The 23732-nt window shown below is 48.6% G+C and overlaps 1 protein-coding gene across 6 annotated transcripts in view; it reads right to left on the bottom strand.

Annotated features, from left to right (window-relative positions):
• LOC108923367 (semaphorin-3F-like) overlaps positions 1-23732 on the bottom strand; it is a 72224-nt gene that overhangs the window by 4871 nt on the left and 43621 nt on the right. For all 6 annotated transcript variants that reach the window (XM_029247667.1, XM_029247669.1, XM_029247670.1 and 3 more), the window contains 13 exons: positions 18428-18588; positions 18017-18079; positions 15441-15560; positions 13393-13482; positions 11452-11545; positions 9443-9562; positions 8343-8482; positions 7057-7171; positions 2722-2791; positions 1877-2021; positions 1163-1385; positions 441-529; positions 282-323 (listed from right to left, as the gene is read on the bottom strand). In XM_029247667.1, the coding sequence (XP_029103500.1) occupies positions 282-323; positions 441-529; positions 1163-1385; positions 1877-2021; positions 2722-2791; positions 7057-7171; positions 8343-8482; positions 9443-9562; positions 11452-11545; positions 13393-13482; positions 15441-15560; positions 18017-18079; positions 18428-18588 (1472 nt within the window). The remainder of the gene's footprint in view (positions 1-281; positions 324-440; positions 530-1162; positions 1386-1876; positions 2022-2721; positions 2792-7056; positions 7172-8342; positions 8483-9442; positions 9563-11451; positions 11546-13392; positions 13483-15440; positions 15561-18016; positions 18080-18427; positions 18589-23732) is intronic.

Raw genomic sequence — 23732 nt, 5'->3', positions numbered from 1 at the left:
TCGTACAGCTGGGAGCAATTCAGCAATTCATTTCTGGCTCCTTTAATACCTTGCTCAAGGGTACTGCAGAAGGTGGGATTCAAACCAGGTTCCTGTAAGTCCAAAGGTGGCAGCTGAGCGCTACATCACCCGGTGCCCACATTTTTTTCAGTAATGTTTTAACAGCGAATGTATCCGGCAGCAACCGTACACACATTTACACACATTGACACAACCAGACAGGCAAGTTTCTGTCGTCTCCTTGATGGAGATGTTCGGGACGTGGCGTGAAAACGACTTACTCTTTTGGATGAAATTTTCATTGTTGTTATTGGAGTGGGAACCTGCAATATAATGGGAAGTAGTACATCATTAAGAGATGCTGAATGAACACCAAAGCACGCAATGAGTGTGATGGAAAGCGGCAGTGAATAAAAATTTGAAAGAGGAGGACAACCCACCCTAAACACCTCCACTTCCTCCAGGACAAGCTCCTCTGTCTGAAGATCATCTGTTGGCAGGACAATCACCTTTTGTACAGTTCCACGGTCTGGGAACACAAGTAGGGAGTTCATTGTTCCACGGTGCACGTGAGCATTTCTTCACACCCTTCATTTTTGCAGCCCTTCTGGTATCTGTCCTTACTCTCATCACCTTCACCCCCTTTAGATCCTCATCACTCTTTTACCCCTTTCCGTTGCTGAAGCTCTACATCCAGCTCAATGTCATGCTTTAGAATCCATAGAAAACGCAGCTCCTAAGTTTCTCAGTCACTGTCGTTAGGGTCACCGTGGTTTGGGGCCTATCCTCGCTAGCCTAGTGAGGCCATACCCTGGAAGGGATGCCAGTCCATTGCAGTATTTAAGATATGAATGCGTTGCAACTATTAACAGACAAGAGTGCAATGTAATGACAGCAGCCGAAAGAAGAATTTAGTCCGTCGCCAAGAACATCCCACCGTGAGAAACTCACAAAAAACTTAATGCTCTTAAATTTCAAGCTGAAAAAAGCATGGAATTTTTACAGAAGCTATTTGGGTACCTGGCAGGTTCCCCTGCCTGAAATCCTCAATTTCCAAACAGCTCAAGATCTCGTAGTAGTCACCTCTACATTTTAAGAGCGCGACCAAAGGCCGGCAACCTCGTAGAACAAACATGGCTTTGAAATGGGAGCAAGAACTCACCAGTGCCCAGGAAAAGCACCTCATAGCTTCCATCTGCAGCTGTCACCTGGTCCACAGTGATGGTGGTGAACTCGTAGTCTACATTGGTCCTCACCACCAGGGGACGTTTGTGCACCGGGTACACGGCGTTGTACATGGTGGGATGGTTGCGCATGAAGTTGATAACTTCATCAGGGTAATCCTTGGTGGACTTCATGTTGGGAGTGAAAGTTCCACCAGGACACTGTGGGCCACACATACAGGAAAGCCTGAGTTCTCACACATGAGGAGCCTGCGGTAAATCGCAAGAGCAGTGTGGAACATAGGCCTGTCAGCACTTGTGTCACCTTTTTCTTTTCTGTAAGTCACTGATGTCATACGTGTAAATTTCATCTACATGAGGCATTTTTAAAAAAAGACTTTTCTACTTTATTCACCACAGTAGCAGAAGCAGCGCTGCAAATAAAACAAAAGGAACAAACAGGATTGGAGAGAAAGACGGTGTGAGCTACAAGCCAACGTGTAGCATCTAATGCCAAAGCGAAGGTTGTTCTCGATTCGTACTCCACAATTTGGCGTATGTAACACCTGCGATGTGCTCTTTGAATGGAATTCCTCACAGAGAGTAACAAGATGCAGTGTAGATGGTCGCAGTGAAAACGACCTGCATTTGGCTCATCTTTCGGCAGGTGTGTTTCTCAACAGACGCAGAGGCTGCGTTGGGTCGGATCTTACCGTTCCTGGTCTGGGGTACGGGATCTTTCCCGCGTAAGCGACCCACTGGTAGTTGGGTCCTTCTTTGTGAGCGAAAGGCCCGTTAAACACCATGCGGATGTCGGCCATTGAATAGACGCACACCGCCGAACCCTTGAACACAGACCTGCAGAGTTGGGTGAAGATACCAGGTCAGCGTGTGTGTGAGTGTCTCAGTAAAGTAACACTCCTTCTTACATAGAAAGCAGCTGGATGCAGACGGTTTGTGCAGAAGTGACGTTTCCAGTTTTTCATCGCAACACTTGATATTATTTTGGCGCCAACAGATTTTTTGTCCTGCTGCTCTAAGTGGGCACAACAGCAGAAACTGCCCCTTCTCCGCTGGCCTACATGGCCGGCAATTCTCCGCAACTCGCAAGTCGAGATTCCAACTGAACTGGGCCTGTGCAGCAACAGGACACTGAGGTCTTTGACAGTACAAATGAATTTTCTTTGTGTGCTTCATTCCCATGTGAGATGCGAATCAGCTGCGAGAAATGGCATTTTGTACGACTTTGACGAAGGACCGATGGTCAAAGATTCGTTTGTGGTGCTCATGGCAGTGAACAATATCTTGATTTCAGAACGTTACTAGAGCACTACTTTGAGATGATGGCTCTTGGTTTCGTTGTAATCAGAGGTGTCAATGGCTGCTTTCAGACAGACTTGCAGAAGCTTAGAGGAGCTATGAGGTAGGAGAAAGAACTTAAGGGATGTAGGAAGAACTGCAACCCAAAAAAAGTACAGCACCGGTGTGGTAAATTCTTCGTAAATCATTCTTTGTTAAGTGGAGAGAATCGGAATGAAAAAGCTCTAGTGCCACCTACCCTGAAACGGAGAAGACCCCGTAGATGACAGGATTTTTCGTGTCTTGCGTCTGCTGTATGTACACATCACCTGCAAAACACACTTCAGTGAAGTTTGCTGCGACACCGCATTCCACAGCACATGTGTTCAGTTGCCTGGGTCTCGCACCGGACATCACCTGACCCGAAGGCAGTAAAAGAAAGGTTGAGGTTAAACAGCTACAAGGAAGGTACCAGAGCTGCAATTCAAACCACTATGCCAGCAGCTGCCAGACATGGGGAGAACAGGAAAACCACATATAGGCTGAAGGAGGAATCGAACCCACGACCTCTCGCAGCACGCAGGCGCTGTAAGAGCGCAGTGCTACCCGCTGTGCCACTGTGCCACCTTGGGCAGGACTGAGTTAAAACAATTAAAATCCTTTACCAGAGTGACAGCTTCATTTAAAGAATTACACAAAACATAAATGACAATATTATAATCTTTTTATAAAAACATCCTAATGAAACTAGCTGCTGTTGATGTCCTTCATGTGGGTTTGTTATGTTTATTCGGCCGGGAAACACTACAGTATAATGTTAAAAGTACGGAAGTAAGTGGGTTCGACGGCACTTTGCGCGTTAGCAGGTTAGTGAGGGAAGGCATTCAAGGTGCTGCATCAGAGACAGAACTGAGAACCCAGAAGGGCTCTGGATTTTCAACCTCTGAGAGGCCAGAGGCAGATGAATGTAGAACTCTTTCTGTGATCAGCTTTTGTAGATCAGGGTGCAGATCCTTGGCAGCCTCGTAGGCAGGAGATAGAGTCTTGAACTTGATATGGGCATCAATGCTATTCATCTACTGGAACTGGTCAGTGACCTGAGCAAGGCCAAGTAGACCGGATACCCAGGACAGAGTCTTTATATCGGGGTGAGCGGTGCACATGTATGGAGTCTGTGCAACGGGGAACGCAAGTTGGGCAGGGAGAGGGATTGATGGTGTCTGGTCTAGGCTGCTGACTTGGGTTACAATTCTTTGTTTAGCTGATGCTTTTCTCCAAAGTGATTTGCGGTGAGATTAGGTTATAATTATTGCAGGTTTACAGTTATTTACCCCTTTATACAGCTGGGTAATTTTACTGGCACAATTTAGGGTAAGTATCTTGCTCAAGGGTACTACAGCCAGAGGTGGGGATTAAACCTGTGGATCCAAAGGCAGTAACTGTAACCATTACACTACCGGCTGCCCCTGGTTTGCATCCAGAGGCAGGAAACTGGCATGTTTCTGCTAAAAGAAACAAAGCAATGTTTCACAGAGCGTAAAACATATTCACCAACAAGCAAGAGCACAATAAAGTGTGTGCGTGAGATGAGAACATGCCATCTTTTCATAAAGATATTGCCATCATTTTAATAAAAAGGAAAAGTAAGTTCCATTACTCATACATGTGTGCACTTGAGAGGGAGTTATGGCACATGCCCTGAGCGCATATAAAACATGTTTTGACAAATAATAAGTGCTGGAAAGTTATGTTCCAGTTGTGTGATTATGCCAACAATTTCTCGTTTCATTAGTGCGCAGAGGAATGACAGGTGAAGGAGAAGAAGAGAAGCTGACAAGTGGCAGAAAAGTGCAGCACAACCCAAAGGCAATTGGACAGAGCAGAGTGAAGACAGACTGACACCGAGAAATTGTTCAAAAGACGCATGGAACACGTTACATCATTTCTGGGTATTAGGAGACGTTTTTTTTGTAAGACACGCGTAGCGCATGGGTGACCCTCCTCAACGCGCCCTCTTCTCAGCGTTTCGGCGCAAGTCAACAGCGACACTTTGACATTTGGAAACGGTCAGAATAATGAGCGCAACGAGCCCGGTCGCCCCGCGTGCTGCCGAGCGCTGGTCCACGGCAGCGGTGCCTGTCAGCTGCCATATTCACATAGCATCTCCTCGGGGAACCGCTGCTCACGAGCTCATCCCCAGAGCACATAATGGGGAGGTGGGGTCCGCATGATTCCAATATTGTAGCGGGTCCTCGGGGGGACGGTCATGGGCCTCTGCGCAACGACTCAAGGGAGGCTCTTGGGTCCCGTCGCGCACACATTTGCCGTCCGTCAGGGCAGCGCACTCGCCGGTGGATAAAAATATCAACTGTACTGTACAATAGAAGCAGCAGCCATGTCGACGGAGCTACGCGCGAACGAGACACAGTAGCTGACAGTAATAAAGGAATAAAGGAATTGTGACAAACAAGAAATCACAAAAGAATATTTCTGCCGGAAACAAACCGCTTCTCTTTCGTCTCTTTCTCTCCTTTGTGGGTGTCATCCAGAATGGAGTACCTTCCTTGTCCTGCTCCCTGCCTCATTGCAGGGGGTCCACAGGTACCGTCAGCATAACGGTCACCCTACCGACCATTTCCAGTAAAGGCCACGCGCCCCCGGCGAGCTGCCGGGTCAGGCCAACGTACTCTGGGCCCGAGCGCCGCTCAGCTTTTACTCCGCTCCCGGCGCGCCGGCTCAGACGGTTCCTGGCAGCACAGTAAACCAGATCCTTCATCAGCGACTCGTTCGCTAGTCTTTCACTCCGTTTCCCTCCTTCAGCCTGCGTTCCTTTTCTAACTGCACGTTGAGGAATAACTACAGAACTCCTGACAAATGCGGAAAGCTCTGCTTAAAGAGTCCCACTTGTTTCATACGTCACCGTTTGCGAGTTTCAAGTTATTAAAGAGCCTGAAAACCTCATATTGTCCACCTGTAAAAACTGCTGAAGGTACAGTATCGTCAGGGTCGCAGGGTTTCCTCAGCACAGTGTGATACACGAGCTGCCTTTTCCTTCATCTTGCTGTCGCTCGTTTTGTCGGAGTGCTGCAAGAGCAAGACCTCTCCTCGGCGGCACCTTTAAGACTTGGCTCCATGTGGAAGGCGGCATCTCAGTGCCGCCATCATCGGTCGGACTCCTGCGGGACACGCAGTAATGTGCAGCAAGGTCCCTCCTGACCATCATTAACCATCTTTCAGAGCTCAAGTGGAATTAGAGATTTACAGCTTTGCTACGGTAACAACGGAGTCACGGTCCCAGAGGGCCGGTGGATCGCAGCTTGTCATCGTTCACCTGCCGCACGTGCCTTGGCCGTGTAAACGGACGAATTGCAAAGCACGGGCTGGCAAATCTGTAGCCGTGAGTCGAAAGCACCTGCTTCCGGAAGCCTCTTGCGCAGCACTCAAAGAGCTATTAAGGGAAACGACCGTTTTCTCACAGCAGTTACGGGCAAGCGGTGGTCAGGCCTGGACAAAATTTGAAAGCGGTCCTGCGGTTGGATTCGGAGCGTGATCCTCTGACAGGACTGAAGAGAGACATGAACAGAGGGCACTGAGATGCAGACTTGGGACAGAAGCGAAAACGACCGCTTTTCCGAGTGCAAGACGGCAGCTCTAAGCGCCGCTGTGCGTGCGGCATAAAGCGGCAGAGGTCGCAAACCTGCTTTGTTCACGTCTCGTGAGCTGGGAATCGAATCGGGAGGTTCTACTTGTGTAGGAAGAGGGACGCGCCGCAGGACAAGGCAGCAGCTAAAAAAGCACGAATGAGATAAACCCGATCCCAAACTTACTAGCGGATCACGAGCGCTGCGCACAAGTCAGGATATGCCTCGCATCGGAAAAACTGGACCAATAGGACAGTCGAGGGCACGTTTCGGCACGAGGGCTGCTGGCGTTTGCTCCGAAACGACGCTCTAGCTTCTCTCAACGTGCTCAGTAATGATCGGTCTTGTCCTCTTGCTCTTCAGCTGGACCCCATTTGGAAAGTGTCCCACATAAACCAACTATATTCACAGCACTCAAATTCCAGCCCCCCCACCCCCACCCCCACCCCCACCCCCCGCTCCACATCCATTCAGTTCTACAGCCCCAGAGGGAGAAGGAGAGACACGGGGAGCAGAACAGCAGCGGCAGGGGGTGGATGTGGGGAAGCGAAAGGCGAAGTTGCCCAGGACGGCCTCCGTTCAACGCGGCGTAGAAGCAGCAAGCGTGGAAGCGAGTAACAAGTGCAAACGAAAAACGGAGCTGACTTGACTTTTTCTTCCGTAGCTTTGTAAGGAACAACCTTTACAAAATGCTTGACGTCAGGCTTTAACGGGACTATGAAGTTTCAAAATCCGTAAATGAAGACGATTACCGGATCATTCGGGGGTTTCGAAATGGTTTCTTTCTTTAACAAGGTTCAGCGTTAGAGCACGTTCACAAAGGAAATGACTGGCAGCGAAAGATTCAAAAGCACAAGGATGCTGCATAGACTCGAAACGGTCCAAATTTCTGTAACGGAGCTGAATCCAGAGGCCTACGAACGGGAGCGGAGTCGGAAGGCTGGGTGACTCACGGAGCTCGTCGAAGTGCGTCTCGACGCCGTCGCTCCCTGGCACGGAGCAGATCAGACGGGCCTTCAGGAAAGTGCTCCACTTGTTCACCAGACAGCAGTGGCCTCCGTCATCGTTCTGCGGGGGGGGACAGCACCGTCACGGCATGCGCACGCGCGGGAAACAACAGCTCGGAACGATCTGCAGCGGAGCTCAGCCAAAAACCGGCGAGCCGCAAGCAAGAACGATGCCCTTCGTTTGATTTACAAACTCACTTTTTCGTTCTGCACGTTCACCCGCAAACGGTTCCAATTTTGACACGTTCTTTTCTCGGAGAGAGAGCGTAACAGACAAAATGCAGGAGGACCACATACCCTTAAAATTTGGCAAGAGCAAATTATACACGCCAGATCCATCAAGTTAATACCCACGTTATAAATCCTCCCATCCTCCCAGTTTTCACTTAATTCCTGCATTTCTCCTCTAAGTCCGTCTCTACTGCAAAATGCTGTCTAACAATTTCTATACTGCGCTTGCGTGAATTTCATTATCGGCCACTTTTAAGTTTCTTTGGTTTCGTGGCAATTTATCCAAGCGGTTTTTTCCTGCCGTTACAGCAGACGATGGAGCGCTGCACCCAAACGGGGGGAAGTTTGCGCATGGGGTCAGGGGTCAAGTCGCTCCGATAAACAGCGGCGAGGGACCGTGGAGCCGAGCTGCGCGACTGGATAAACGCTGCGCTCTCCGTGTGTACAAAGGGCCTGGAGAGATGTGCCGTAAGCCCTCAGTTTATCCAAAACGACAAAACATCCCCTGTTGTTTGTTTGTCCCGATTCACTCGTTTGTAGCACAAGCGGCTCTGGGGACCAGCCTTTGTTTTTACGAAGCCGCTGCGGTGGGACCAACTTCCATTAGCAGGTCAGAAAAGACTGGAGGGGAGGGGAGGGGAGGGGTGGCCAAGCCTGCCTTTACAGAGATCCTTTCATGCTGGCGCTAGCAGGGTGACTTCTGCTGGCTGAGAGAAGGTCACAGGGTCAAGGTGCGGGCCGGCACTTGCTGTGGCTCGACATGCCTCTACTGTGGTCAAGCGTTGCGCTGTTTACAGGAATGTTAAATGCATTCCAGCATGTCTGCGCCATTCAAAGAGCGTTGCAGCCAAGGATTCAAGTGGGGAAGCTTTCTCCCATGTTTGAATAGCAATATTAAGTGGTGGAGAATTGCAAAAGGGCATATCTCACATCTCGCATCTCCTCATATCTCCTCATATCTCCTCATATCTCATGCCGGCGCAGATCGAAAATGGACTCACCAGGCAGATCCGACCAATCCGGGACTGGGATACAGGGCTCTGTCCCATTTCAGAAGACTTCTCTCGGAAGAAAAAGTACAGTTTGTCATCGTTGCGCTCTGCACTGTCAGGGATGAGGTGCACGTGGACAAATGAAGGGTCTTGGGAAAAAAAAATGGGGCGAGAGAGAGAGAGAGAGAGACAGAGGTCAGGACAGGGAGCTTAGAGGGCCGCACCACTGTAATGGCAAGACATCGAGGGGACGGCTCGTAACACAGGTTGCTTCCTCCTTCTCTCTATGGTTATTGGGTAAAAAGAAATTCTTCAGTTCAGCGCCTTAACCAAACCACATACATCTGTGCTTGGTGAGAGTCTGGCAGTAAAACTAGAGTAAAGCAATGGAAATTTTGCTGTAGCTCTTGTAAAAGCAAGACTGAGTGACCTATATTTATGACTAATAGACCTGCAGACCACAATCCTGCGGGACACATTAGAATGTGGAAGAATGAGCACACAACCCCATGGGCAGGAGAACTTTTGCTGCACCGGAAAGACGGAGAGATGCCCGGAGAGAGGTGAACACAGACAACTGGAGGACGCAGCGGACCTCGGGGACCTCAGGAGAAAAAGCAGCACCAGGGATGATAAATGACCATTTGTGACCCAATGAACGGTAGGAGGGGAAACTGCGTAGGAGCTGCTCAGGTACTTTTCTGTGAGCTTCCTCCCATTTTCTGGCACCAACATTTAAGAGAGATGAGATAAAACTGAAAGACCCCATTAGTTCTACCACCGATATGTCCGTGTGTGGACGGCACGCTTGGAAATGTGAAACTTTTCCAAAATGAACTGCGATGAGTGGGTTCTGGCCCGGGGCCGACGCCGATGCACCAGGTTCAGAAAGAAGGCTCCTGTCCACGCCGCGGACACTGGGTAACCCAGAATGGAAGTGTTTTTTAACGTTCTGTATGCCATAACTTCATGCAGTACAGTGTCAAATGTTATCGATGAGAAGAGAACAGCAATTTCTCCGTTTTGGAACAGGATGCATTCGTGCCACGAGGCTGTGAAAACGATCGGTGCAAACGGAGAGCAAGAGAAGAACGAGAAATGGACCGTACCATTCAACCACCTGGAGTTGTACTGGTCTGTCCGCATGGCCGTCTGCTGTCCTAGAGTCCGGAAAATGGCAGAATCTGTTCCCATGAAATCGATGTAGACCCCAGCGTAGAGCTCACCGTCTGCACAAGGAGGAAAAAAACAATCGCGATCAGCTGGGTCGGTGCTTTCATACTGAACCACCCACACTTGTGGCACGAAACCCGCAGGATCCCCTTACCAATCCCTCACCCCAGTGTGAGCCCCTACAACACGGCCATGTTTCCAATGCCAGAACACAAGTCCTGTCCCTCAAAGGCTCTCTCGCGCCACATCCGTACGCATAGTTTGAGGGTGTCATCACCAGCGCATGTGTCGCTTACATCTTAAGCGCGACGCACCGAACGAAAAGGCGAGCCTCTACGCAGCAAACCTACAGCGATAAAGATCGTGAGGACGTGCACGGTTGGACATGGGAAACAGGATAACGTTAAGAAGGTGCCACTATGTCTGGGCAGACGCTAGAGAACATCCTCAAGTGGGCTACGTGCACGAAGAGCTATTCGTTCAGGCCACCGGCTGAATAGTGCTAGTGGTGCCCAGATTGTGTCCTGAGGCTGGTAGCACGGGAGGGGGTGTGCTGGGAAAACTGGACTTTGACAAAACAGGATGTGGTTGAGAGGATCCGAGGGACACAGGAGCGCAAGAAGAACCTGGGCATCATGAAGCGCTTAACACCTGGGTCCCCTTCTGCCAGCTGCCTGGACCAGGCCTACGAGCAGGTGACCCCGAGCGTCACACGCAGCAGGACCAGGCTGGAAGGTCACCGGACGGCTTGGTTCATCCGTAGGGGGCGTAGAGGCTAAACGGCAGGATATCGAACGAAAAATCTACCGCTTAGATCCTCCACATTCCTTTTCCCCACAGCCAACTTTAGCTGGCATGGTGACAAGGTGGCCTTTGGAAAGGATGCGGTGAAATGTGCAGGGAGTGCGATGCAGTCCACGGGGCAGTTCGCTCAAGAGCATGACCTCCATCGCTCGGCCACACGCTGCTGCTCCCCCACGTCTAGCAGCGATCCCACCGCAGAGGTTCACAAAGCTGTCCTGTTGCGCCTGGCTCGGCCGGGAGCGGGGGTGTTTGCACTGAGACGCCTCCTTAAGTGGTACAGACCTCTTAAAAATCACCGGAGCAAAACAGAAGTGGAGAAACTGTAAGCTAAAATGCTTGCCAGCCAAGGCAGCTGCCCCGGGAAAAATTTACTCTAGCTTTTACTACATTTTTTACTTTACTCCAATTTAAAAGAAAATTACCCTAACCCCTTCGAGAAAGGGGATGACATAATTTAAATTATTAATCTGAAATGGAGCCATTAATTGGAGCTGCCACAGTTAAATAATTTCAGAGATGCTACGCATATAAGTTAAAACATTCGAGTGATTACATTGTAAACACCACTGCAACAATGTGATCGAATAGTACGATAATATTTATATTTAGCTGATGTTGTCGTTCAAAGAGGTGTACAATCATTGTCATAATACTTTAGATGATGTAATGTCCTATAGTTCACATAATTATTTGAAGAAAAAAGAACGTTCATGTTTTACTATAGTTCATGTAATTTTAAAAGTTCACATAGTGAATTTTAAAGTGATGTTCACTGGTGTTTCCCACTGCATCGAGGTTCAGGAAAAAATACACGGAGAGTTAAAAGAGAAGACAGGCTTATTCAGGTGGGCCCTCATATGGGGAAATGCAAAGAATCGGGAATTACGCAGCCTGCTTTACAAGATTTGAATAAAACGTTTTAACTGTTTAATGATTAAACAGCGCAGACAGTCATCAGATCCGGAGAGAAAAGCAGTCCATTTGTAGCAGTGCAGAAGCTTCTGCAGAGACCGGGAAAGCCCACTAGAGTGGACATCCAGCAGAGGTGTTGGAAGCTCTTGAGGGAACTGAGATGAACTTGACAGAAGCATTTCCATACTTGGTTTTTAATGGATCTTGGAACCAGACAAGCAATACTTACTGATCAAAGCAGAGACGCTGTTGAGTTTAGGGTCATAGGAGCACTTCCCTTTCCCAGAATCGACTTTGCCAGGCTCCAGGTGGAATATGTATTCCTGGAAAGAGAAAGCATAAGAAAAAAAATCTCATTAATAATTCCATTATGCACATTAAGCCACATATATCGATTCTTTTCTGCAGGGTTACATTAGGAATCGTTGGCGCTTTGACTTTGTCTCTTGAGCACACATACTGGATGATGTGAAATAGTGAAGAGTATATATAATATCCAGAGCCCACAACAGAGCTCACAGCAGAGGCCCACAGCAGACTTTGGTTTTTGTCTTCCACAGCTGCGAACGTCACACAGATCTGCGTCCTCTACAGCAACCTTGGCTCTCTTTCCACGACCGTCACACGTCCGCAAAGCAGCACAAACTCTCCTAAAGGAAAGGCAGCTGCCTGACGTGTCCCGCTCCAGGCGTGCCTCTCGATTGTTGTGTGCCACAGTGACTGGCAGCTACTTGGATGGCAACGCAGGTGAGGAGTGCAGTGGACTTGCTGTGAACCGAAATGACTCGGAGTTGTTGAAATCACGGTCTTCTTGCACCGCCGGGGGAAGAGCAGTGAAAGTTTCTGACCCGGCGTTAGTCTTCGGATAGATGTTTGCCCAAGGCTTCTTGGCTGCTTCACTTGCAAGCCTGACATCGAGTCTGTCGCACCCTGTGATTAAAATCAGTCAGCAGGGGCTCTGGGTGGAGATATCCTCCGCTGTCAGGTGTCTAAAGCCGACGTTCACCCAGTTAAAAACAGCGTAAAATAGTAGGAGGCCTCAAGATGTGCTCTGCTGTGCAAGTTTGCTGTCTCCTTTGGCAGTTGTGCATAGTTTGCCGTGATCCAGCTGTAGTGGGAACAGCCCAAACCCCTACTGTACTGAGAGGATAGAGGATCCAATCCTATGAACAGCTGGGAAGCAGCAGAAATTGCCTAGTGCAGCTGCGCTCACCGACAGGGGGTACAAGCGACAGACTTCAGGAGCAGCTGCTATAGAATAAATAACACAAACTCCATGAAACTTCAGGACTCAGCGTTGAGAGGTACTTCTCTCCAGTTTGTATTATTAACTGATTGATTTATTGCGGTTAAAAGGAGTTACTGACATCCCAAGACATTTGTTAGACATGGGAGGTCTTCAGTGCCTTCATGAGCAACTCTCAACATGTCACAGCGTGTAACAGATGGGGCATCCAGAGCAAAACTGAACAAAAATATTTTGCGGGTCGGCGTTAACAAGTCTGAACAACGATCGCCGTCCAACTGGATAATTAAAGAGACAAGTGGACATCTGCGGGTCGAGAGGCCAACCTGGTGAAGAAAACCAAGAACCCAAATTTCCATACCATATACTCTTCACCGATGAGGCCGAGTGTGGCCCTATTTGTTTAAGCCACATTACTGTGGTTCCGTTTGTAGGTCCTCATGTGGAATATGAACATGCTAACTTGTGAACAAGGGCAAATTCAGACAAATTTAGTTCACGTGCAGACATGCAGGCACAGAAGTGCTCATTTGCAGAAGGATAAACGCAGACTGAGACAGCCAACAAAAGAAAAGTGAGCTAAAGGTTGTAACGAAGGATGCCATTAGCAACATGAAAATGATGTCTGAAAGTGAAAATAACACATAAATGCAGGAAAGAAAATGAATGAAAGCAAAGAAGAAGCACGCTTTGGCTGGAAAGAGCAAAATCATTCACTGCAAGATAAAACAGGAGCTGTGCCAATGCGAGACGCAGGGACAAAAACGTTAGATCGCAGAGACATGCACCCCCCCCGAGAGATACTGTGGAGTTTCTGAGCCGGAGTGGGATGGCATCATGACTCCTGAGCCAACGGACAAGGCACGGGGCAATTAGGTTCGATCACGGTCACAGTGAGCTCCGGGCCAAAATGCCGCATCCCACCTTTGGTCCAGGTGGCTCAGCAGTGGTGCCGAAGTCTGCTGCACGGCTGGCCCTCCCCCCGGACTGTGGCATCTGCTGGTGCAAGGATCCCTAGAACAAAAGACACAATACATCTAGGGGTCATGGCCTCTGCCGTAGGGACGTCAGCGGTGCAGCGGATTCTCTGTTCTTGGAACTGAGACGACAAGAACCTCTGACCCTTGCTGGTTACCGGTGCCAGTTGGCTGATGGGGAGAAACATCCTGCCAGGGCAGCAAGACATGGTGAGGACAAAGCCTTTATCAGACAGCATCATCGTATAACAAATGAAGAATTCTGCAGAACATCGGTCTACGTGCAGCGGTCATGAGTGACGGAGGAATAATCCTTCAAAAATGTCATAAAGTCCAAATGTGGCCTTGAACTTCACTGAGGGCAGCAGGAAGGACATCAGAGAAGTTTGTGGTTTAAACACTAAAATCATTAGCAGTGCTCTACAGTGATCTGCCACTGCCAAAAACCTGTAAATCAGTTAACACTGTAACAGGAGTACAATGTCATATGAGAACATATTAAACCCCGTCATGCAGGAAGCATCTCAAGTGGGCTAGTGGAGAATCCATGGAGACGTATGTACTGGCATAACTTCCAGTAGCACAAATACCTGTGTGTGTGTGTGTGTGTGTGTGTGTGTGTGTATACACAGACACAGACACACAAACGAAACATTATACATGGGAATACTTTTGGCAGCAAGCAGGTGTCTGTCAGTGGACTTTACTTCTTGTCTGGAAAAGGAGTGCGCTGAAGGTGTACAATTTCATACTAACGCCGATGGCCTCTCGGAGGCACTCGGCACAGGCCAAAAACGGCTGTGGGCAGTATGTCTCCTCCGTTCAGCAGAAAAGCAAAAAGAGAACCTTGTTATTGTGTCGCAAGGACGTTCCTCAGGTGATCCATGATGGAAGCTCCTGTGGTGAATCAAGCAAACACTTAACATATGGGGCACCGGGGTTCACAAAGATGAGTCAAGCAGAACGATATGGACTGTTCCTGCCGGATGGCGCCATTTACGTGTTGGCACGAGTGGATGAATGTCTTGGGATAGTAAAAGAGAAGTGGACAAATCGCATGCTAGGATCCTTAAATCATATTCTTGGGATGGCAATAAAGAAAGAAGGAAAGAGAAAAATGAAGAGAGATAGATATGCCGCTAGATTCTAGTTAAAAACAAGCACGGAATAAAGAAGCAGACTTGAGGAGTGCGGTGGAAGGATTGTTAAAAAAAGGACCGTACCCAAGCGGCAGTGTCTGACCAGAGGAAGAAACGGAATCACTCCAATTAAAGTGCGAGACTAAACAGGCTGTGGTGTAACAGAGCACTGCAGACGCCAGCTGAGGAAGCTCTGATGGCACTCGTGGGGGAGGGAGAGTAGGGTGGGGAACAAGCCTGATGATGGAAGAGAGATTTGTTCGTTATTGACGGTCTTTGGGAGCCTCCGGAACATGGGTCAGTCACCGAAGTCCTCGAGCAGATCATCCGAGCAGCAACTCGCACATACAGGACGCGTTTGGGGCAGGGGGATTAAGGCAAACGTTCGGCGCGTTCCGGTGTGTTCCGGCGTGTTCCGAGGGTCTGCAGAAAAACAAACGTGTCCCGAGAGTTAAAGGACGAGAGCGGCGTACACCGTGACGTGGCTGCGCTGAGCCTCCTCGCCGGTAGGGGCCGCTCAGGCGCTGTGCTCGGGGGGCGGCGATCCAGCGATGCAGCGATGCAGCGATGCAGCGACGCCGCGATCCAGGCTCGGCAGGACTGAATGAGAAAGCAGCGGCCAGACTCCTTCGTTTACGCTACTTCTGGCTGAATTTAAGGTAACGTGTCAAGCGGAATGCGCCGGCCACGCAATCTCTGGCGATGTTTCTCACAAACGAAGAAATACCCGCGCAGCAGCACTCGCTGCACTCATATTTGGGGAAGATACCGTATCGGAGGAGACGAGAAAACGGAGAGCAGCGAGTCTGGTGTTCGGGGGCAGACAGTGGGAGCGCGGCGGAGCGTTTTCCGTTACCTGAGCCTTTCGCCCCCGATTGACGTAGGTGCAGACAGGGTTGTAAGCCCCAGTACCGCAGATGTACAGATGGGTCCGGTTCCAGGGCTCAATCACGCGAATAAAGTTCCCACACTCCCCCTAAAAGAAGAGGGTAAAACATGGAATATTAGTTTCAGTTCGAATGACTGGCAAACAGAGAACCATCTGAGCAAAGCTGTGCATTTTAAAACAGTCCCAGGTTTTGAATGTTGCGTCACCTCTTGTTCCATTAAGCAGCACTTCCAGTTGAAAGGGCAACATCTGTCTTGAAGTGCTTAGAAGTGCAGGAATGTCAGGAGGTCACAGAGAAAAGAAAATCAGACCCTTCTTAGGCCTTCGTGAAAACCTCCAGTTGCAAACAAGGGTATCTGCAGCGTGTTGCCGGCAGTCGGTCAGTTCACCGTGCTGGATTCTGCACGAAATCTATATCGTACTCGTACCACGAGATGACGCGCGGCTCTTCACTGGGGTGAGCGCGTCTGTCCAAGTTTATTCCACAAAACCTTCGCTTACGGTTATGCTGACGATTTGGCTTCTTTGCCCCACCTTCACTCAATTTGTTTCTAGAGTTTCTAGAGTCTCCCACCACGTCACCTTTCCTTTGATGTCTTGCAAAGACAAGCAACAAAAATGTTGCAGGTTTTTATTTTTTCAGACACATGACCAAGAAATAGAATATTAAAATTATATGCCGTTGGATAGTGTGCAAAAAGCTCAATTCTCTTTAAAATGACACAGCTGTTGGCATATTTGAAAACTGTCACACTGTCTCACACCTTCACTTAAGTCTAAACATTCATATTTGTATTCATGGGAATAATGAAGCACCGAAATGCATTACTAGATTCTAATCACAGAAACTCAGCTGTCTTTATGCAATTTACTAGTGAGAAAGCCCAGCGGGTAACTCATGGATATCTGTTTTATGCCCTGACTATTTTAGATTTTTGGAGTGGCCCACATATAAAGATATGTGGTTCTAAGCCTATGAATTTCTTTAAAAACCCACACATTCAGCAAGTAGCATTTTTACTCTTTTTTTGTACTCAACACAGCTGAAATGAGAGAGAAAAAGCAATAGCTGCCATTTAACAGTGAGTTTTAAGTGTAAAGACAGAGATTTGCAGATTTCTAGTGCAGTCTAGTGTATTGCTAATAAGATGCAATTTTTTGCATGACCATAATACAGTAGAGTCCTCTACAGTGGATACACCGCCTGCCCAAGGACACCTCCTGCGTTCCAGTCACACTTGGCCACGACTGCTGGCCAATATTATTATTTTATAAAATGCTCATTTTTCATTTATCACAACTCCCTGCGGAGCAACGGTGAAAGGTTAGAGGTTGTCACAGTGACGACAGCTCTTGTGTTTTAACCTTTCAGCTGCTCTGGAACCCCAGGACAACCGGAGCATGAAACGTTTGGCCACCAAACATAAACGAAACACAAACTCGTAGAGTGAGAAACACGAGCTGCGCCGCGCATACGAATTTTTACACGTCCGACTCACGTTTTCACTTTACGCGAGACCTGCGGCGCTTGCCATTGTCAAAACGACTAATTCTTTAGAGGCAAAAAACTTGAAATGCTGAAACAATGTGAAAACACTGCCAACGGCGGCTAACTGGGGCCAAAGAGCGCGGCCTCTATTCCGACAGACTTCCAAGTTATATAAATCCTGGCGCGGTCCATCCTGGTGGTGATCGTGTCCTCCCCCTCAAGGGCCGTTAGACAAAATGCTTTACAGTCACCCCCTTCGAAGTCTCCCCAGATGTGGAAGCAGGAGGGAAGGGCTGAGACCCAATCAACACAGATTTACATGCATGTTTCGCCTCTTTGGCAAATTTAAGACGGAGGCTGAGACTGGGTTTTTTCCACACTTCCACATTCCTTCCTTCATCTACCTGATACCTTGTTTTAGTTTCCCCCCAAGGCATGAATGTCATTTTGTGGATTGGTTTCAGATGGACTGTTATTAGGTAACGTGTACTCATGCAAGTGTACTTAGTGTAAGAGGCAAACGCATCTTCAATTCCCTGTACGGCGATACGCCTGCCAATGGGGTCGCGAATGTAATTCTAGCGCAAAAAGTGGGCGCAGGGAGGCCAAGCGCCCCATCAGTCTCCTCAGCAGCACCGTGACGAAAGAGTAGAGCGCGACTCATCTGTAGCGCTGGCCTGTTCCGCCGCTTACAGGAATCGTCACAGCTCAGAACCGAAGCGTGCGGAGATGTTCTTCATACTCTCCCTTTTGTGACTTTTGTCCCTGCTGCCCCCGCCATCGCATTTCAGACCAACGTGTGTGTGTGTGTGTGTGCATAAGTGAGCTAGGCGTTCGTTTGAAGGCGACCCCCTCACCGGGGGGGGGGGGGGCTACGCAAACTCGCACAACTCTTACGGTTCACTTGCTTCATAAACCCCGCATGTTTCCGAGCATTGCGTGCAGCTCTCGTCTGTGTTAATGGACTGTCCTGAGAACGAGTACAAAACCTACAAATCCTACACAAGGCATGCGTACACGCAGAGAAAGGTGGAAGAAAACAGAAAACACTCACATTGGTGTCTTTCCCAGATAAAATGCATTCGTTTTTCCTCTGCTGGGACACCGGCCAGTGGATCTGAAGGAAAAGAAATGGCACTGCGTAGCAATCACATAACTCAGTGCAGTCTCCATTCCACATCCGTTTGTTATATAGTTTTTGGATGAAACGCGGGGGTCTCCACCCAGACTAAAATTGTTCCCATACAAGCTGCCGCATCAAAGGAGTTTACGGCACCTCTGCACCTTCTCCACAGGACTGGGCTCGAGTACAAGTAGGACGCGAACCCATCGAGATTCGGACTAGAGAACAGGGGGTCATCAACTGCTAGAGGGTCGTGAACGTGACCGTAACGTCCTCCCGCCGAGCGCTCGCACTTCACTTTAGCCACAGTATTCCGAGCAGCAAAAGGAGACAGAGGCTTACAATGAGAGGCTCCTTGTTGATGTCATGCAGGTCCAGGGAAAGGATGTAGTCCTTGCTGCCGACATACATGCGGTCGTGGTCCTCATCCATACGCAGGATGCGGTAGTCTGTGCTGTTCAGTAGGAAGGAGAAATGGTGGGCTGTGCCAGTGGACCTCAGCTCTGGACAGGGTACAGAGGGAAGAAACTTTCATTAGAAGACACACACTTTTCTCACTGGGAAAGTTGGTTTCAGCCAAACTCTTCTTCCATTTTCCCTCTACTTATCAATGATAATAATTCTCAGATAAACCATCTGATACCTTCACCCTGCAGGCATACAAGCATTGTGAGCATCTGGGGCCATGGAGACTCAAGAGACTATTTTCCAGCAGCCCTGAACAAGCTGATCTCTCATAGAAGCCTGATGAGAGAAAGTGCACAAGCGCCACCGCTAACGGGCTCATTCTTTCGCAAAGTCAGTCTATTTTTGCTCCAGGGAAGCCAAGGAAAGACCGACCACGGCCCCGTCAATGGCAAACTGGCACAATGTGCTTGTTTGTCTAGCGGTGAAGAAGCCACGAATGAAAGATGTAAGCGTGTCTGGAAGATTACGCTACAAACCAAAAAACAAAGCTCGTGTCCTGACAGGAGTGTGAGGTTGAGAATGAAGGCTGAGGAAGACGGGAGTCTGTACAGGTCGCTCACATTACTCTGGGTTTCACTCCCACAGCCTGAGGGTTATAATAAACAGTCCTTCGCTCTAGAAACAAAGTCAAAGTACAACAAATAGTTACCTCTTTAGTTACGCTACATTTATTACCCTGAGGACAAGAAACTCAAACTCTGAGTTTCACTCAAGAACCATCATAAAGCTGGAGGAGTGGCTGCAGGTTCAAATCATTTACTTGAATTATTACTGCAAATATTCAGGTAAACCAGGTCCAAAATCCATAGCTTGCTTAGTATTTTTGCATTAGACGACATGACAACCTGCCAAATAATTGTAATTAATAATGCAAATAATGGGGGAAAACTCATCCTGTTGAAACACGCCAACGACTTAAAGGTATATAAGTGAATTAGTGCATTTAATTAAAAACATTTCCTAAACACAAACACTTGCCGTAGTCAGACATGGTTGGGTTTATCCCCAGCGATGAAGAACACAATACTTGTGTGGTAGTCAAACCTACTTTCAGGAAGTCACTAATAATACTAAACATGCCTGAACAGGTCAGCAGGATGTCACATATGACAACAGGTGGCTCAAAGCGACACTGAAGTTTTGCCAAAATAACTTTTGTGAGCTGGAACACGACATAAGCTCAGTCGCGGGGAATCTTCCATGACCAGTTTTCCGTGCTCGTTGCAACAAAGAGGAGACACCCAGGGGAAAAGGGTAATAGAATCTGCACTGTGCGCTTCTGTTCAAAGAGTCTGTTGGGGTTCAGGAATCTGTTTTCGCAGGTTTGCTTTGCAGAACTTTGCTTCGGAGCTGCTGTACGTGCCTCCTTCCTTCGATTATTTGTCTTCCAGAGAGCAGTTGAAGGATGGATTTCCCATCGACCACCCCCCACGTTGCTGCTTTAGCGAGTATGGCTTGCGATGCTTACCAGTCAGAAAAGTATTGACTGGTGAAAGTACATGCACGCGCAAATACTGTACGTGTGTTCACAAGCCGGAACAGGGCCGGTCTCCACGCCAGCCGCTCCCCAGCAGCCATGTGCAACAGGACAGCCCACTGTTACAGTCCACTAGTTGAGTGAAAAATGAAGGGGAGCTCAATTTGTCCTTTTTCTCACATGTGATCAGCACAGCAACTGCGGATAAAGAAAGGCATTGTTTCTAGTAGTTTTAAAAGCTATAGTTTAAAAACTGAAATCTGATAAAAGAAAATGCCTATATAAATGGGCTAAGCCGTGCAGAAAATCCAACTCAAGCTGTGCTGTATTTGACGGAGTGAACAGGTAAGGCCACCGGGTCTCTTAAAACGACACTAATACGCTTGTGGGACTGCAACGGAGGCGTTACTAAGACGATGAACCTGAAGCTTCTATACAGCCATTGTGAGGCTTGACACAGCAGTTCTCTTGTCCCGAATGGACCATATTTCCAACGAGATGCCGCACAGACCTGCTACGTACTGAATATGCGAGTAGTGGTGTCTGGTGTCTTCTTGGTGCCTGGCCTAAAGTAAATGTCAGAAGAAAATGTGAAAAACAGGAACCAAAGGACATGCCAGCTATGGTACATTATCCTCTCGAGACATGGGATGAAGGTGCTGGCAGAGACTGAGTTTTGATCCTGCGAGTATGATGGAGACGGCGCAATATGACACCCAGTCCTCATGTCTGGGCCACCTGTGGAAACATGCCGGCCATCTCCAAGCTGCTGGAGCTGACCTAAGCAAACACTGAGACATGTCCTGGAGAAAACGCATCGAAGAGGAAGGAGGCTACGCTTTGTGTGAAAATGGCAACGGCACCATGGGTGGGTGGGTGGAGCGGACCGGAAAATGCTTCCCCTCCGCTCTAGGTGTCTGCTGAAGAGTTTGTAGGACATTATGAACATCAATCTTTAGTTGCCCACATTCTTCAGCATTCTCACCTTGAGTCTTCATCACACAGACGCACAAGGCCTCCTGTATTCTTCTTCCGATGAGGAAAAAGAACGTTGAAGAACTTGGCATTCCTCCACGTGCAGAAGAAGCTCCTCATGACCGACTGATGAAGCAAGTCTGAGCCCTGTTTATGAGACACACTCGAGCAAAACGGCACTTTCGCCCTCCTTGCTTATCCTGGGGATTTCAGAGACTTAGAGCTCAGGCAGAAATAACACCAATTAGGGCCTGATAAGCCACTGAAAGTATATCGTTAGCCCACATTGGATTTAATCTGTCTCTGACTGGGGGGTCTCCAGGGCTGGTCACAGGGTGGCCCTTGTCCTCCACTTCAAACTGTCCAACCCTCGTGAATGAGTAGATGTGGTCGTATTGAGGAGGAAACTGAAACACGGTGTTGCTAGGAAGGGCGACTTGATACGGATTTGCGTGGAAGGGGGGCAGTAACACTGCGAGCGGAGCGGAGTGGAGGGGAACAGAGCTTGGTCCCAGCTTGGTCCCAGCTGGAGCTGCGATACCTGCAGGGAAGGACTCAGACGGCAGTCCTGTCTTCTGCAAGCTCTGATAATAATCGAAGACAATTGCGCCTGATCTTTGGGTCTGGATGCATAATCATCATGTATTCATTCTCCAGTTCTACGTGTCACACAGGTATGTTTCAAACCATATGCACTCACCTATATTTCTCAATGCAGAACTGCATATTGCCATTTTGGACAGAGAATGTTCCTTAAACACTAAGGGTACTTTCACCCAAAAACATTCAAGTCTTTAAATCGCCCAGCAGGAGACAAATTCATAACTGCACATGTCACCGCAACAGTTTGTTCTCTCAAAAAGTACAGAAGAAAATTGCACTGATCCTAGAGGATACTGGCCTGACTCTTTTAACGATTGTGTATTAATTTAATGATACACAATAAATTAAAAGAATGGCCCTTTAGCAAGTATCAGCACTGCCTGCCACATAGTAGGGACATGTCTCCGACTAAGAACGGCACGGTGGCACAGCACCTGGGTCACGTGAGAGAACGTGGGTTTGATCGTTGCTCAATCTGTACGGAGTTTACATGTGACCTAATTCCAGGTGATCTAGTTTCCTCCCACAGTCCAAAGAGGCGCAGCTCAGGTGATCTGGTGACTCTAAACTGCCCTTGGTGTGTGAATGGAAGACTGACTGTGTGTGTCCGCCCTGCAATGGACTGGCGTCCCACCCAGAGTGCCTTGTGCCCAGTACTTCTGGGATAGGATTGCTGCGACTCTGATCACCACAAGCAGTTGTTTTTTTTTTTTTTTTTAATAACGGATGGATGTCTCCTACTAACCTGATTGTGGCCAACTTTCAGCTGAACTTAAGGGTTTTTTTTTTTTTTTGATTTAGCTAAAATGTTGGAGTTTAGGGCTAAGTCTTTCAAGAAATAATTTTAATATGATCTTCTCAAGATTTCCTTCTGTGGATTGCAATTTGTCCCTTTAAAACCATAATATTCCATATGAAATAATCAAATGTAACTGTATTTTGAGACCATTCCAAGACATGAGCTCACAGCCTCGACAGACATATTTCACATTGTGCCACTGAATAACCGTTCGAGTCAATACTGCTTGAAGCCACTTGATGCGACAACTGCGTGAGCTGAGGAAACGGGGCAGTTTTCCAAGGGACAGTAGCTCAAGTGTCTGTCCAGCTACAGAGCGCAGCAGCTTCCTGTTCTCTCCACTGTCAGTCAGTCTTCCCGCAACATGAACGAAGGAACCCCGAGGATCCCCGTGCCCCGTCCCACAACCACAAGGGCTGTCCTCAGGATGATATCACACCAAGCGCCCCCATCCCAAAGAGGCTGCCAATACAAGCTGGCACTCCGAGTACGTTGCGTGCCAGGTTACCCAGTGTGCCGGAGAAACTTGAGCCGGGGCACAGGTGCCGGCTCTGACCGCACCGGGAACAGGAGCTCTCCACAGCTAGGAACGTGACATCCACGCTGCGGTCACCACAGAACAGTCCTTCGGTTCTTCAGGGGACAGGGGCAGGGGCAGGGGCAGGGCCCGGGCCCCGCTGAGCCACTTTTACTCCCCAGGAACGCGTGGGCAGCGCTCGTGCCCCACAGGACCTGTATTAAGTGATTGGACGCTGGTTCAATCCCCGCTCAGTCTGCGAGGAGTTTGCAAGTTCTCTCCATGTTCCTCCGGGTGGCCCAGTTTCCTCCAGCGGTACAAAGATGTGTTTCAGGTGGATCGGCGACTCAGATTCCTCTAGTTTGTAAGTAAATGTAACGTTTGCAAGTGTAATGTAGTGTAAATGGAAGTACTGAGTGTTACACTGCTCTGCGGTGCAGACTGGTGAATGAATGGTAGGACTTTAGTGTAGTTTAACGCTGTAGGACACCAAAGATAACGGTGAGAGCTCAATACTACGTGGAGGAAAGTGTTTACTACACGAGTAAATGTCATGCAAGACACATGCCTTAGAGCAGCAGCACATCTCATCCAGCTCCCTCCACCGAGTAATCGCGTTCGCACCGTTACAAGCGTGAAGGGCGACAGATGCCACATTAAAGCCACTAAGGAATCGATGAGGACGGGACTCCGGGCACGCCGCTTGGTCCCTTAGCGCACAGGTCTACCCCACTTGCCGATTCTCTGGCTCATGAACCGACAATGAATCCAGACTGTGGCTGCATCTCACCCGCCCATGAAATTATTT

Source organism: Scleropages formosus, chromosome 22 (assembly GCF_900964775.1).
Source record: "Scleropages formosus chromosome 22, fSclFor1.1, whole genome shotgun sequence".
In the NCBI taxonomy this organism is placed as follows: Eukaryota; Metazoa; Chordata; class Actinopteri; order Osteoglossiformes; family Osteoglossidae; genus Scleropages; species Scleropages formosus.
Note: the sequence above shows the minus strand (reverse complement) of the source record. Positions and strands in the feature narration are given on the sequence as shown.